We start from the raw sequence: 13,512 nt of genomic DNA, 5'->3' as shown, positions 1-13,512 counted from the left end.
ATTCACTGCTAGATGCCGTTGAAACAGCATTGTGCAGTAAAACCAAATTTGCAAAGTTAAAAGCTTCACATACCAAAAAAAAGTAAATGCAACTTTTAACCTGACATTCAATAGCTACAGAATGCAACATTGGAGTTTGCGAAACATGGTTCAGAAATTCAGTAGAGGCCAGGAGTGTGCTTTGATGGACAAGTAAGGTACAATGGGACACTCATCAGACAGAGTTCCCCTCCATAGTCTGATTAGACTTGTAGGAACAAATTGTATAACACGAGATTCTGTAAGCAGAGGCAACAGCAATCCCTATCCTCGGGCTGCAGTATGGATCTGCAAGTCCAGATCCTGTAAAGAAGCACCTCACATGGATGATTGAGTTTGAGTTTCATCACTGCAAGGACTACATTCACGCATATCCATTACCATGTAAATATCCTACTGTTTATTCAACTTAATTGACAACACAAAATAGCATTAATTAGAGAAGACAAACAATTCATATTCAATGAGGTTTCTAAAGAATGTGCAGAAATATCAAAGGATTATCAAAAAGTAGTAATGAAAACTTCACAATAGATCCAATGAGAACACATGCCAATAACATAACTTTGTGAGGCAAAAAGGTTACAGGAATTTGGGTGTATTACCAACTCAATGGATTACTGTACCAGACAGTGTGGAAGATTATCATTAAATGTGACATGATTTGTAAACAAGACCTTGGTTTCTGCTGAATGGATTGCTTTTGTTCACACAAATGTGCAAAAATGCCTTTGTTTATGTCCTATTCAGCAGCAGATGGTCACACCTTTTTTTTCCCCTAAAGAATCCTACATTTATAGTATTCTATGAAAAGAACTACTGTTCCAAATAAGAAGTTGGATGAGTGTGTTAATATTGTAGAGCTTGGAAAAAGTGTGTTGTACCCAGGGAAACTCTTTGGAATATCTATAGCACGGATTCATTTTGATGTGAGCGTAAAAATAATATTTTGTTGCGAGTAGAGGTCTTCACAGTCAGACCCAAAAGCTAAAAGATTTCAGGTAGAAAATTTTCATGCATAATTAAATTAATGTTCTCTAGGAATATCATGTCTAAACTACTATTTTTGAACAGCAATATGAAATGATATACAAGTATATGTGCAAGTACACTACATGCAAGTATATGTTTTGTTTGTTAGTTTGTTTGATTAAATTATGCCTTTGCTTTTTTAATTTGTTATATTCTGCAGTGTTTGTGTGTGTGAGGCAAGAACTGTGCTGGTTCCATTGTTATTTTGGACCTGTAAAAAATCTCTAGTTGCAAGCTTCCTTAACAGCATTCAAGAACATGACTTTAACTGTATAAAAACATTAAATTATTTTGTGAATTATTTTATTTACATTGTAAAACATTACAAGTTGACAAACCATTAGCATTCTAAACATCAACGTGTTGTAAGGTGTCCAGTTTTGTTTTTGTAAGTAACACTGCTAAGTAAATTACGGTAATACTTTGATATTAAATTCCTTTCAACTAAAGTTTGTTGAACTCAAATAATTTTAATATGGGTGCAGTTTCAAAGTCCCTGAAGACCAAAGTGTTTTCAAGAACACAGGGAATGTCTCGTATGAAGGATTTCGATGATGAATAAAACCATGAAGGAATTGCCGGCAGACTTTCTTTGTAGTCTAGAAAGAATAAAAGACAAAGGGACCTGTTTTAATGTCATTGACAGTGGCAAATCTTAATAAGATCTCTAAGCACTTAAACCTAGCAGTACATCAACTCTGGCAACGGGGCACAAAGTGGAGGGACACGACTCCATCAGAATTAATATAGAGTTTAAGGCACAGTAAGTAACATACTTTTACACCATTTTCAACCCTGTAAAAAAAAAAAGCTTGTCACGAAAACAAACCAATTATACATAAATTCTACCAATTTAATAGTTTAACACAGCTGATTAGCGATGCTGGCCAACTGCTATAAATTTAGATCCAATAACCAAATCATGCAATCTGTATACTTATCCACCTACACATTGGTCCCCAAAACATCCTGGAGTTAATTAGCAAACTGTTTTAAACTGTAAACAAGAAGAAAATAAAAATGTGGGGGCTGGAGAAACTGGTCGCAACAAATCAGAAGACATTTATTTATTTATATATATATATATTTTTGAATGCTGAAAAGTCACCTTCAAACAGTACCACCTTTCCGGTTTCTTCAGCCATCTCCAATCAACAGGCTAGAAATGTCATCTCATTTCTGTGGTAGGCACTCTGTCAAAGAGAGGAAGAGGGAGGGGAAGAAAAATCTGCAATGAATTATCACTTCAGCTCCAGAGAGGCAGGCCACTTTTCCGGTTTTGTAGACAAAGCTGGCTGGAATGTAATATTTTGTTTGAATCTGAACATTTCTGGTGGTAGAGTTTTAAGCAACCACTTTGTCTATTAAAAAAAAAAAATCTTCAGTGTGGTTAACAAGTGGTTTGTAGTACTATTTCAGGAAAACAGTAGACACTTAAACATATGGGGATTCAACATTTTAATTACTTGTGCTGCACATGTCGGCAGAAAGGGGCATTTACTATCTGTTTAAATTCAATCAAATTCCTGTTATCACATTGAAAAAATAATATGAAAAAGAGTGTAAAACACCAAACAGTTTTAATACTCTGAAGTGGTGTGAATTGATTTTGCTTACGAGGCTTCATTTATAATAACAATGATGCGCAGTGTGTTGGGTCTATCACAGGAGAGGTAATGACAGTCTATAGTGTCACATTTTAACCACGTAACTTTTGTATCCAGTTATTATCTGGCCAGGAGAAGAACTGACCTTTGCTCAGTCAGCGTGGCTACGTTCCGGACAATTAAGAAAGTACGACCAGTTCTGGGTGCATGTAAACAAAACCACAGTGCTTCCCTGCATTCATTCATATACCTACTTTTACTCTCAAGTGTGCATAATAAGTCTATCGAGGGTTTCTAAAGAGCTTCTGCTTTCTGAGGGCCATCAGTCTGCACAGAGGGCAAGTGGCGTATGTAATTTCTTACTAAATGTATCTTGCTTACTGTTTTTCTCAAGAGTACTTACATTATTCTGCTATTCCACAAATGTGTTCCTGTCTTCTGTGGATAAAACTTTAAATCTGCAGGCGATTGTATGTTTTTGTATTGGCGGTGTTTTGTACTGGTGGTTAAAAATGTTATCATTAACCTTATTATACACGAACAATCCTATTATACACAGATCTAGAGTCACCAGCATGTATAATAAGACTGTAAAACTCCAAAGTTTATAGGAAAATTATTCATAATATAATAAAAATAATAATTACATTCATATTCTTAAAAGAATACCTGGTGCAAAGCTACAGCTACAGTTATAGATCATATACAGTACCTTTATCTATTTAAAAAAGTTTTCCTTAAATCTGTGTCTGTTCATCCAGTATACACAAGGCGGAGATTTTCTGCTCAATGGTAAAATATTTTAAAATTCACAGAGGCCCTGGATGTTATACTTAACATTCTCAAATTTCCAGATGTATTAAATTGACCATATTACAGCTGGGACTTTCACCTTTCTACTGAACGCACACATTTCCCTCTCTAATAAAAACAGAATGATTACTCTTACCCCCTAATAAAACTGTTATACTCTTAGAAAGTACAAAACAAAGTCATTTCTAGCAGGCAAATACATTAAAAAGTATTTTGAATTAGTTTAATGTAGTGTGGTATGCAAACAAACATTTCAATCTTTAAACAGAAAATGCATGTGACAGAGAACTGAAACTGGCCACCAAAAAGTCCTTTGAGACTTTTCTGCTAGGGGTGACATTTTTGTCATACTTTTCATATAATAGCAGCATTTTAAGGAATAAGAAACAAGGGAGAAAGTGTTTTTTATTATGCCAATTGCTAATCATATTTTATTTTCAAAACTGGGCTTGTGCTTCTTTTCCATTAGCAAACACCTTTTTATAACTTACATACATTAACCTTTTGCCTCTTAGCCCATGTCTTTCTATTTCAAGCACCCATATAACTACTGTAAAAATTGACAAATATCAATATTCAATATTCCTTCGAGGAAGCTGCTTTTCCATATATATATATATATATATATATATAATATATATATATATATATTATATATATATATATAATATATATAGATCATGGGATGACTCTAGACCAGGGATGACACAATTTATTGTATTACAGATATACACGATAATCCTATTGTGGACATTTTTTAATTAATTAATTATATGACTCAACATGGCTTAAGCAGAACAATAGGAGCTATTTCTCCAAATCATTGGTGTGGCTGTATTTTGCCTACAGACATTATATAGAAGGGAAATACCATTGAAGATTGCCATCCAATTTGCAGAACACATGGCAAAACCACAACAACCAAAGCAGGAGCAACTTCAAACAACATGATGTGGTGCACCTGGGTACTTATCAACCAGAGGAGTTCAAATATCAGGGAATCTCAGTCATCAAACAAGGTAACTTTAATAGAGAGAGAGAGAGAGAGAGAGAGAGAGAGAGAGAGAGAGAGAGAGAGAGAGAGAGAGAGAGAGAGAGAGAGAGAGAGAGAGAGAGATCCATTGAGGCACTAACACTTGTGCAATACTTCTTTCTTTCCTGTCTGCACAAGCAAGGTTTACTTTTTTTCCGCATTTCCCTGAGATGGCTACAGTATTTGACTTTACTTTGTGATGCAGTAAAACTGCAATCTAAACACTTAAAACAATGTGTTACGTTTAAATGTGTAAATTTAAACACAGTAAGCGACTCTGAGTTTCCAAAGGGTCAATGCGAGATACAAAACACAGTGCCCAGTCATCTCTCAGCTGCTCAGTGAGGCCGATCATTTTCCTAATAAAATAAGCTTCTGTCTGTATCTAACATTTCAAAAAGCATGTTAAGCAATGTCTTTTTGTGTTCACTTTTCACTTTCATTAAAAAAAATAAATAAATAAATAAAAAAAACATGTTTCCAAATGTATTGTACAGCTTAAGGACAAGCTGCTTGGAGCCGCTTGTCATCAGTGTTTTTTTAAATTTTATTTCCCAACACTGCACTGTTCAGTTAAATTAATAAAAGGTACCGTATATTTGCAAAGCTACTGTAAATATGAACCTCTCTAAAGTCAATGAATGCTGAGCTGTTTCACTTGTACAGGAGCAGTAATAAATGCAAGTAATAAATGCAATGACAGACCCTTATATTTAAGCTTCTCATCAATAGCACAGCTCAACAACTTGATTGCAACAATACACTAAATCACTGCACTGCTCATGAAATTCGGGAAGAAATCGGTAAAAAAAAAAAAAAGAAAAGAAGAAGAATTGTGACTTGATCATTTAATTACAATGTTACTAAATCATAAGTCATTTTATGTTTAAAAAAGGTGACCCTATAGCATCTGTTAGTAATATTTAACTTACAATGCACAATGCTTGTGAGTAAAACAGACTGTATTACAGAGCCTGGCCACTTATATTTAAAACAAAATACAGTTTTAATAAAGAATTTCCCAAATCAATCAATCAATCACTATTTATTGTATATAGCGCATTTCATAGTGGGCCACGATCACAAAGCACTTTACAAGAGGAACAATGCATAACACATTAAATACAGGGATGTGAATTCTAAACATTGTGGACGTCCTACAGAATCATACAAATAAGATGGAGTGAAAAATCAGAAACAGCAATTTAGACAGCAGCTAACAGCAGATATCAGGCTTAAAGAGCATTAAAAGCAAGAGGGAACAAGTGGGTCTTGAGAGTTGATTTGAAGAGAGCGAGGGTATAACAAGCAAGTCAGAGTCAGAGGACCTCAGCTTGCATGCAGGGACATAGCGGGTCAGCAGGTTGGAGAGATACTCTCCAAAACCAAAAGTCTTCTCAAGAAAGCCCAAATTGTGAGCCTAAAAATGTTTTGTTTGAAGCGTAATTAAAAAAAAAAAAAAAAATGTTAGGTTATTGTCATAACCCTGGTTCCCTGAAATAGAAATATAACCATTACCTCACGGGTATTAATCCTTTGATACAATACTGTCTAACCTGAACAGATATTCCAAAGCTGCACGCAGTGCCAGTGACACAGTCACTCCCTGCCCCCAAGGGCATAAAAGAGACTGCTGACACTCAAAACGTCATCATTTTTCCCTCAAGACTGCTGCAATAAGATGCAGCGACCTTGAAGGTTAATGGTTACATTTCTATTTCAGGGAACCAGGGTTATGATAATAATCTAACGTTCCTTTTTAAGTACAAAATTTAACCATTACCTCATGGGTAGACAGACCAAAGCTGTTGCAAGGAATTTGCAGACCAATTGAAAGCTATAAAGACACGGCAAAGGCCACTTTGTGCATTACCATGTGGAACTCAGTACAAGTAACAAGGCTAAAAACATTGAGAGGAAACTCACCTCCAATTTTCTGATGTAAGGATTAAGCTTGAGGCTGCCCTTAACACTCTTGTTCCAAACCCAGGGTTCTGTGGCTCTACAGCATTCACACCACTGCATTGCAAATGTCTCTGACAGTTGTGCCCTGGAATAAAGCCCACAAAGTTGCCATGCCACTGGTAGAATGGGCAGTGAGCTTCTCTGGAGGGGGCAAGTTGGCTCGTTCATATGCAGTCTGAACCGTATTTGTGATTCCTCTTGGTAGCCTCTGTTTAGACAGAGCTTTCCCATGGGACTCAGCCCCATAAAAGACAAACAATTGCTCAGACTGCCTCCAACTTCAAGTTTTCTCCACATAATATGCTAGTGCCCACACCGTGCAAAGTGTATGAAGCTGCCGCGCTCTATCAGACTTGAAAGGAGGCGGATGAAAAGCCTCAAGCTCTACCATCCGATTCACGTGGAATGCCGAGATGGTTTTTGGCAAAAAAGCAAGATCAGTGAGAAGTGTGACTTTCACCCTGGCTTCTGCAAAAATTAAGCAGGCTTTTGCAACTGAAAAGGCTTGCATCTCACTCACTCGCTTTGCAGATGTAATAGCAAGTGAGAATGTCACTTTCATTGATACATATTTCAGCTCTGCTGAATGTAAGGGCTCAAAGGGAGACTCCATTAGTGCTTCCAGCACCACATTAAGCCTCCAACGAGGGACAATGTCCTTCATAGGTGACCGAAGCGGCCAAGCACCCTTTAAAATTGTCCCACCAGGAAATGAGCTCCTGGGCAGACTGAATCAATCTTAATATGACAAGCCGAAATGGCTGCCAAACAGACCTTTAAAGAAGAGGGGGATTTCTTCTCATCAAATAGGTCCTGTAAAAATTGCAGTACAACTGCTATGAGACAGGTTGTAGGGTCTAACCCCTTGGGCAGACACTACATTTGAAAAACGCCCTACTTGTACATATACTGGGAACGCGTGGTTTGCACTCTGGCACTCTGTAGGCTGCTGGAACCTAGGTTTCCAGTTTTGTGCCTGTCCACGTACTGGAGACGGCCTCTTTGGCATCAGACGCACCAGTTTCTTAGTAGACCCACACACCCGATGAGAGTACTGCAGCATGTCATCTACCGCAGGACAAAAAGTTTGACCTGGAGTAATGGGAGTATCCCGCAATGGTGCCTTGTCACCATCCGCTGTGAGCGCCTGAGACAGCCAGAGCTAATGTCTTGCAGCTACTAGCGCAGCCAGGTTCCTATCCACTGCCTGCCTGTTATATTTAGATATATGGAGCAGGTTTTCATTCACCAGCCGCAGTTCTTCCAGCTGCTGTGGTGTGGGTCCGTGACTCTGTGAAAGAGACTTTAATAAACAGCTCTGGTAAGCCACCAAGATGCTGTTATAATTTCCCAGCTGCGCAGCAAAATAAGCCTTTTTAAGCATGATCTCCAAAACCCAGCACTGTTTATTCAGGCAGGTAGCGTTCTTGTTTAAAAAAAAAACCAAAAAAAAAAACCAGTGGAACGCCGATCGACTGCCTCATCAGTCACAGTGATAGACAGTGGATCATCTTGATGCAATTCTGTGTGTACTACTCCTTGTGACTATAATGGCACAGAAGGAGCAGGTGTAACAGGGCAGCTGAAGGACTAACGAACATCCACGGCTGAGTGCACAACACGTGAAGTCATTTTTACTAAAACACGACAATTCGCAATAAGTGATAAACACAAGAAAACAATAATAATATAATCAGATATAACACTATGTGTCACTTAACTGTTCGTAGATCTGTCACTGGCACTACGTGCAGCTTTGGAATATCTATTCAGGTTAGACGGTATCAAAGGATTAAGTACTGTATCGTGGAAATGTACTATTGTCTCATCCCTAGTCTAGACCTGATTACAGTGCGGATCCATATACTGCAGTGTTACTTGCTGACGGAGGGAGCGAACATCAAAGTTTTAAAAAGAAATAGAAATAAAAATCAAGGGATGAAAGCTGAATGACACTGATTAACAAACAGAAGTACATCATATGCATATCCTGTTTGTGTGACATCCCGAGTTACATTTTTCCTTTTACTATATTTGAGTTCTTCATTTTCTTTAGCTTGCAATTATTTAAAAAATAACTCAAACCAGATGCTCCAACTCTGGCCCGAACTGCCATGTGAAACATTTTTTAAGTAATATTTTCGTATTTATTTTTTTCTTACAATTTTTCATAAATTTTGAAAAAAGAAATTAAGCAAGTGAGACAAGACCCAGACAGCAGAAGGTTTATTTAACATTAGAGAGGGAACCCTGCCCTTTAAACAAGAGACATGCCTGGAACATTAACTGGCTGGCAAACTGGAAAAAAATAGACAGGATATAATATTAACTTTCATGCATGGAACCTATAAAACAGAGAGATTCCCTCATTTTAAACATAAAAAAAATCAAAATTTTTCCCTTACAGCTACGACATCCCATTATGTGTTTATTTGGGTTTTTTTTGTTTTATAAATAAAAAAAGAGCCAACTTCTCAATGTTTGGGTATGTTTAACATACCTTTGTCAAGGGAAAGTGGACTTGGAAACAAACAGTGGAGGCTTTTGATGCCATGGCAAACATACTCACTTATTTCTATTTAAATATATTAATTAATTGTTTGTGATAATATTTTCTACATAGATAATGATGTAACAATCTACTATTCCTTTATATTTAAACCTTCAGACATCATGGTACTGAGGCTACTTATCCATTTATTTTCCTTTATTCTTCTGTATTGTACATTATCTCATTTATTTATGCTACCGATTGTAGGTAATTTGTGTTCATTTTTTTATTTCTTATGTTAGAAAGGTGATTCTGTACTGTTTTATATAATGCTGTCTCCTACGTACCTTTTTGTTACGTTTTTGCAAAATATACCATAAAGAAGGCTGCCAGTTCTGCATGACGGGTTTCTTAGACTGAATATTTATTTTCTCTATTCGCGATTTCACTTTTATCTTTACAAATATATTTGCATACTTTACATGTGCTCTTACAGGTTTAAATGTCCTTTAATGTGTCCATGATCTGCCTATGTTAATATTTGTGTGTGTGTACATTTTATATATATATATATATATATATATATATATATATATATATATATATATATATATATGTTTTATATTTAATTTTTTTTAAACATTTTACCCATTTTTGGAAATGGCTATTTTGAACTGCAACCCCTGTACCGATGGGGAGGTCTGATGATGGGCAATGGCCTTTTTTCAGTCACCAAACTTAAGCAATGCGTCTTGCCAAGCGATTGAACTCTGGACTGTCGAATTAATTAAATGAACCTAAGTAAAGATGAGTGAACCAGCTAGAATTGTAAACTAGGCCCGCATTAGAAGGCAATTTGTATTTCACAAGGCTAAGGATAAAGCAGTTGCAACCTTGCAGTTGGTAATCCCTAAAGCCGCAGAAGAACTACAGTTCATATACAAACAGATTTACTATGGATCACTTTCCTCTGCATACACTTTAATGCACTACTAATAAAGTTCTGAACATCATAACCAGCTACTTTGGCCCAGACAGAAAAAAAATCAAGTTTTTTTTTCTGTAACTAACACACAGCTACACTGTACAACCTATGTTTTATATGTTTGTCTTTACATGATTTGAATGGATCTCTGTATTCCAAATATACAAATACACAGCACTGTGCATGCGACTAAGAACCAAGAAAAATAAGTACAGAACTCCTTCCATATAAAAACTATTTATTTATGTTAAGCATTCTGTCATCACATCAATTAACTGAAAATCAAATGTTTGGTTTAAAACTGTAATAAAATCACAGGTACAGGTAATTATTTAAGAAAACGATTCCCATCTATTCCAAAATCCCATCTGGCTGAATTTTATTTAAAAACGAATCAACTGGAACTGGAATGGTCTGCTGTGGAGAGAAAAACTTGATAATCCAAAAAAATAGAAAACAAATAAAATACCTTTCTGTTAAGTACAAAAATAAACCATCCTTTACACAGATTACAGATCTAACTTTGTTTTGGCAAGAACTGCAGCCAAGTTTATCTTTGATCTAATTTAGCGTTCAGAGGAAATCCTGAAGCACAGAACAACATGCTTTCGAAGCTTCAAGTAGTGAGCAGTTTCCTATACATACTACACACACAAAGGCAGACCTCTTAATTGGAAATGGGTTGCAATCCAAATTCAACTTTAATGGTAAGTTTATAATATACGGATGTAACTAGGGAAATAATAGCACAATATCTGAAGGAACAGTTCCTTCCTGGGCAAAATGTGTTTTAATTTAGACACTAGTAGCATTAACAGCTCTGAGACTGGAAGGAATTTCAAAGTCTCCTCCCCCAGAATTAACTATTTAGACTTTGTGACTGGAAAAGAAAACGGATTATTATCATATGTGGCCCACTTCCTTTGAGGAAACAAAAAATATCCATCTCTTTAAAAGCATTGCACATCTGTTGAAAAAAAGTACTTTAAGTTGTTGATTAAATGACTATTCCAATGTTAAATATTCTGGGTTGATTTTTCAAAGGCAGTCTCGTCTTGTCTTAATGTAAGCTGCTTACACATGTCTACCTGGAAGCTGGTTTTTGTTTTGACCAGACAGACTTGTCTGATGTAATTCCATGCAGTTTTATTTCTCTAAATCCTACTGATAGGACTGTTGCACAATGACATCAGCTGCTACGTGTATTATGGGAAGCATGACTAATCAACCACCAGTCCAGGTGGAGACAATCCACAAAAGCGGCAACCTTTGTATGCCCTCAGAACTGGCGTGGACCATCCCATATGTTTAAGATTTTGAGAAACAAAGACCTAAACATCGGCAGTGCTGATCTGGGGGTCCTGCATCTAAAACCTAAATAGATGTTTCTGCAACAGCAATGTTGGCAATGTTTCTTTACAGCAAAACAAACAGGTTGTGCTCTTAGTTGGTCAACACACTCCGAATGCCTATTGAAACCTGTGTGGTAAGAAATAATACTTTCCAACTGATTGACACAAGGATTTCATATTTAGGATAAATACAACAATAATAATAAAATACAAATAAAACAATTCCTGGCCCCCTCTAGCCCACTCAGCCTGTATCATAGGCCAATAATTGTTTAGGACAATTGCAAAAAAACTAATGAATATACATTTTACCCATGGTATCAGTAGCCTGGGTAGCGTTAAAAAAAATCAACATACCAAAAGCTATGCCAACTAAAAACCTGTGAAACCCCTATGGAATGAATTAATTGGACACACTTGCCAATTACTGATATCAGATTCCAAATAATACTACTAAACAAAAACAATTACAATATTGAGCCACCGGGTGGCATGCGCTCTTTTAAAAACATCCCTTCAGACACTGTAACCTCATAATCAAAATCCAATACGAACAAATGGAAAGAGAGGAAGAAAAAAAAAATATTGTTATCTTTAATAAGTAAAACATGTCATCTGTTCTATACTGTGCAGCAGTTCATAGGGAGGATGGTCCAAGGTCATCATTCCTTAAAGTATTCACAACAGTTCAGGAATTAACAAAAACCAAACATATACCTTAAAAATAAAATAAAATACTGACATACAGACTCTGTAGTGGGGAAGTGAATAGGAATCGCCAGAGAGCAAGCTAGTGTTCTGAAGATCCCAAGCTTCTTAGACTGATCTGTAGACAGGTGGACTGTGACAGTGGGGGCTGGGGGGGTGGGGGTGGGGGGCAGGGGCTGGGGGGTCTGGCTCATACTCCACATGTCAGGTCTGTATGCCTCCCAACCTTTAAGCTGCACTTAGACCCTGGACCAACACAAGGTGGTTAGCTGTCCCTGCCCACAGTTATGTGTGTGGCTGGTTATAGGCTGTTTCAACATTTTGTCAGCCCTTGAAACAGGGAGGCCTGGGATGTTAGAGAGTTAATTGGATGTATAATATATCTTTGGTGAAATACTGCCTGCTGACAGGACAAGGAGGTAGAAGTACAGTGGTTACCACATTACACAGAGGTTCAAAAAGTGTAAAAATAAAATGCATTCCTTTAACCCAATGAGTGACCCTGGATGATTTTTTCCCACATATATTAAAGTCTCAACAGGCATCCAAAACAGATTTTAATTGGTTGGGTGAAAGGCAGAAACCGTAACTGAGGAACACATAGCTGATCAGAAATAGATTATCTTTAATTATTAAGTATTCATCTGGGGTCTACAGGACATTTCTGGCTTAGAATAGGTCTCTTCAACAGGACGACAGCAGAAAAAGGTAAAATGGTAGCATACATATTGTGTCTCCCTTTGGTCAATAAAGATGACACTGTATTAAAAAAAATGTATTGTGTAGGGGTGTAGCAGACCCCCAATTATACATTGTATCTTTAACGAACACATTATAGGTTTTATTTTAACTGATATTTTTTGGGTACTAAAGTGCAGCATCTGGCATCTGGTGCCATTGCCACATATTTTCTACATTGCTTAAATAGTGCCGCTCCCTTTAAAGAAAATTCTCACAGTCATTGAGGCCTTGCACTATTAATATAACTTATTTTCTACCGACACCGAACAAAAATATAAACGCAACATGTAAAGTGTTAGTCCCATGTTTCATGAGCTGAAATAAGACCCCGGAAATTTTCCATACGCACAAAAAGCTTATTTCTCTCAAATTATGTGCATAAATTTGTTTACATCCCTGTTAGTGAGCATTTCTCCTTTGCCAAGATAATCCATCCACCTGACAGGTGTGGCATATCAAGAAGCTGATTAAACAGCATGATCATTACACAGGTGCACCTTGTGCTGGGGACAATAAAAGGCCACTCTAAAATGTGCAGTTTTGTCACATAACACAATGCCACAGATGTCTCAAGTTTTGATGGAGCGTGCAATTGGCACGCTGACTGCAGGAATGTCCACCAGACCTGTTGCTAGAGAACTGAATGTTCATTTCCATAGCCCGCCTCCAACGTCGTTTTAGAGAATTTGGCAGTATGTCCAAACGGCCTCACAACCGGAGACCACGTGTAACCATGCCAGCCCAGG

General features: G+C 37.0%; 1 protein-coding gene across 3 annotated transcripts in view; it reads right to left on the bottom strand.

The window, feature by feature from the left end:
- Window positions 1–434: 434 nt before the first annotated feature.
- The window catches only part of LOC121317432 (transcription initiation protein SPT3 homolog), a 189,004-nt gene continuing 175,926 nt past the window's right edge, over window positions 435–13,512 (bottom strand). For 2 of the 3 annotated variants that reach the window (XM_041253362.1, XM_041253363.1), the window contains 2 exons: window positions 2,180–2,264; window positions 435–1,670 (listed from right to left, as the gene is read on the bottom strand). In XM_041253362.1, coding sequence (XP_041109296.1) covers window positions 2,223–2,264 — 42 coding nt within the window. In that variant the 3' untranslated portion in view covers window positions 435–1,670; window positions 2,180–2,222. The remainder of the gene's footprint in view (window positions 1,671–2,179; window positions 2,265–13,512) is intronic. The other variant, XM_041253364.1, reaches the window with a different exon arrangement.

This window comes from Polyodon spathula, chromosome 6 (genome assembly GCF_017654505.1).
Source record: "Polyodon spathula isolate WHYD16114869_AA chromosome 6, ASM1765450v1, whole genome shotgun sequence".
Taxonomy (NCBI): domain Eukaryota; kingdom Metazoa; phylum Chordata; class Actinopteri; order Acipenseriformes; family Polyodontidae; genus Polyodon; species Polyodon spathula.
The sequence above is the reverse complement of the archived record's forward strand: the minus strand, read 5'-3'. Positions and strand labels throughout refer to the sequence as shown.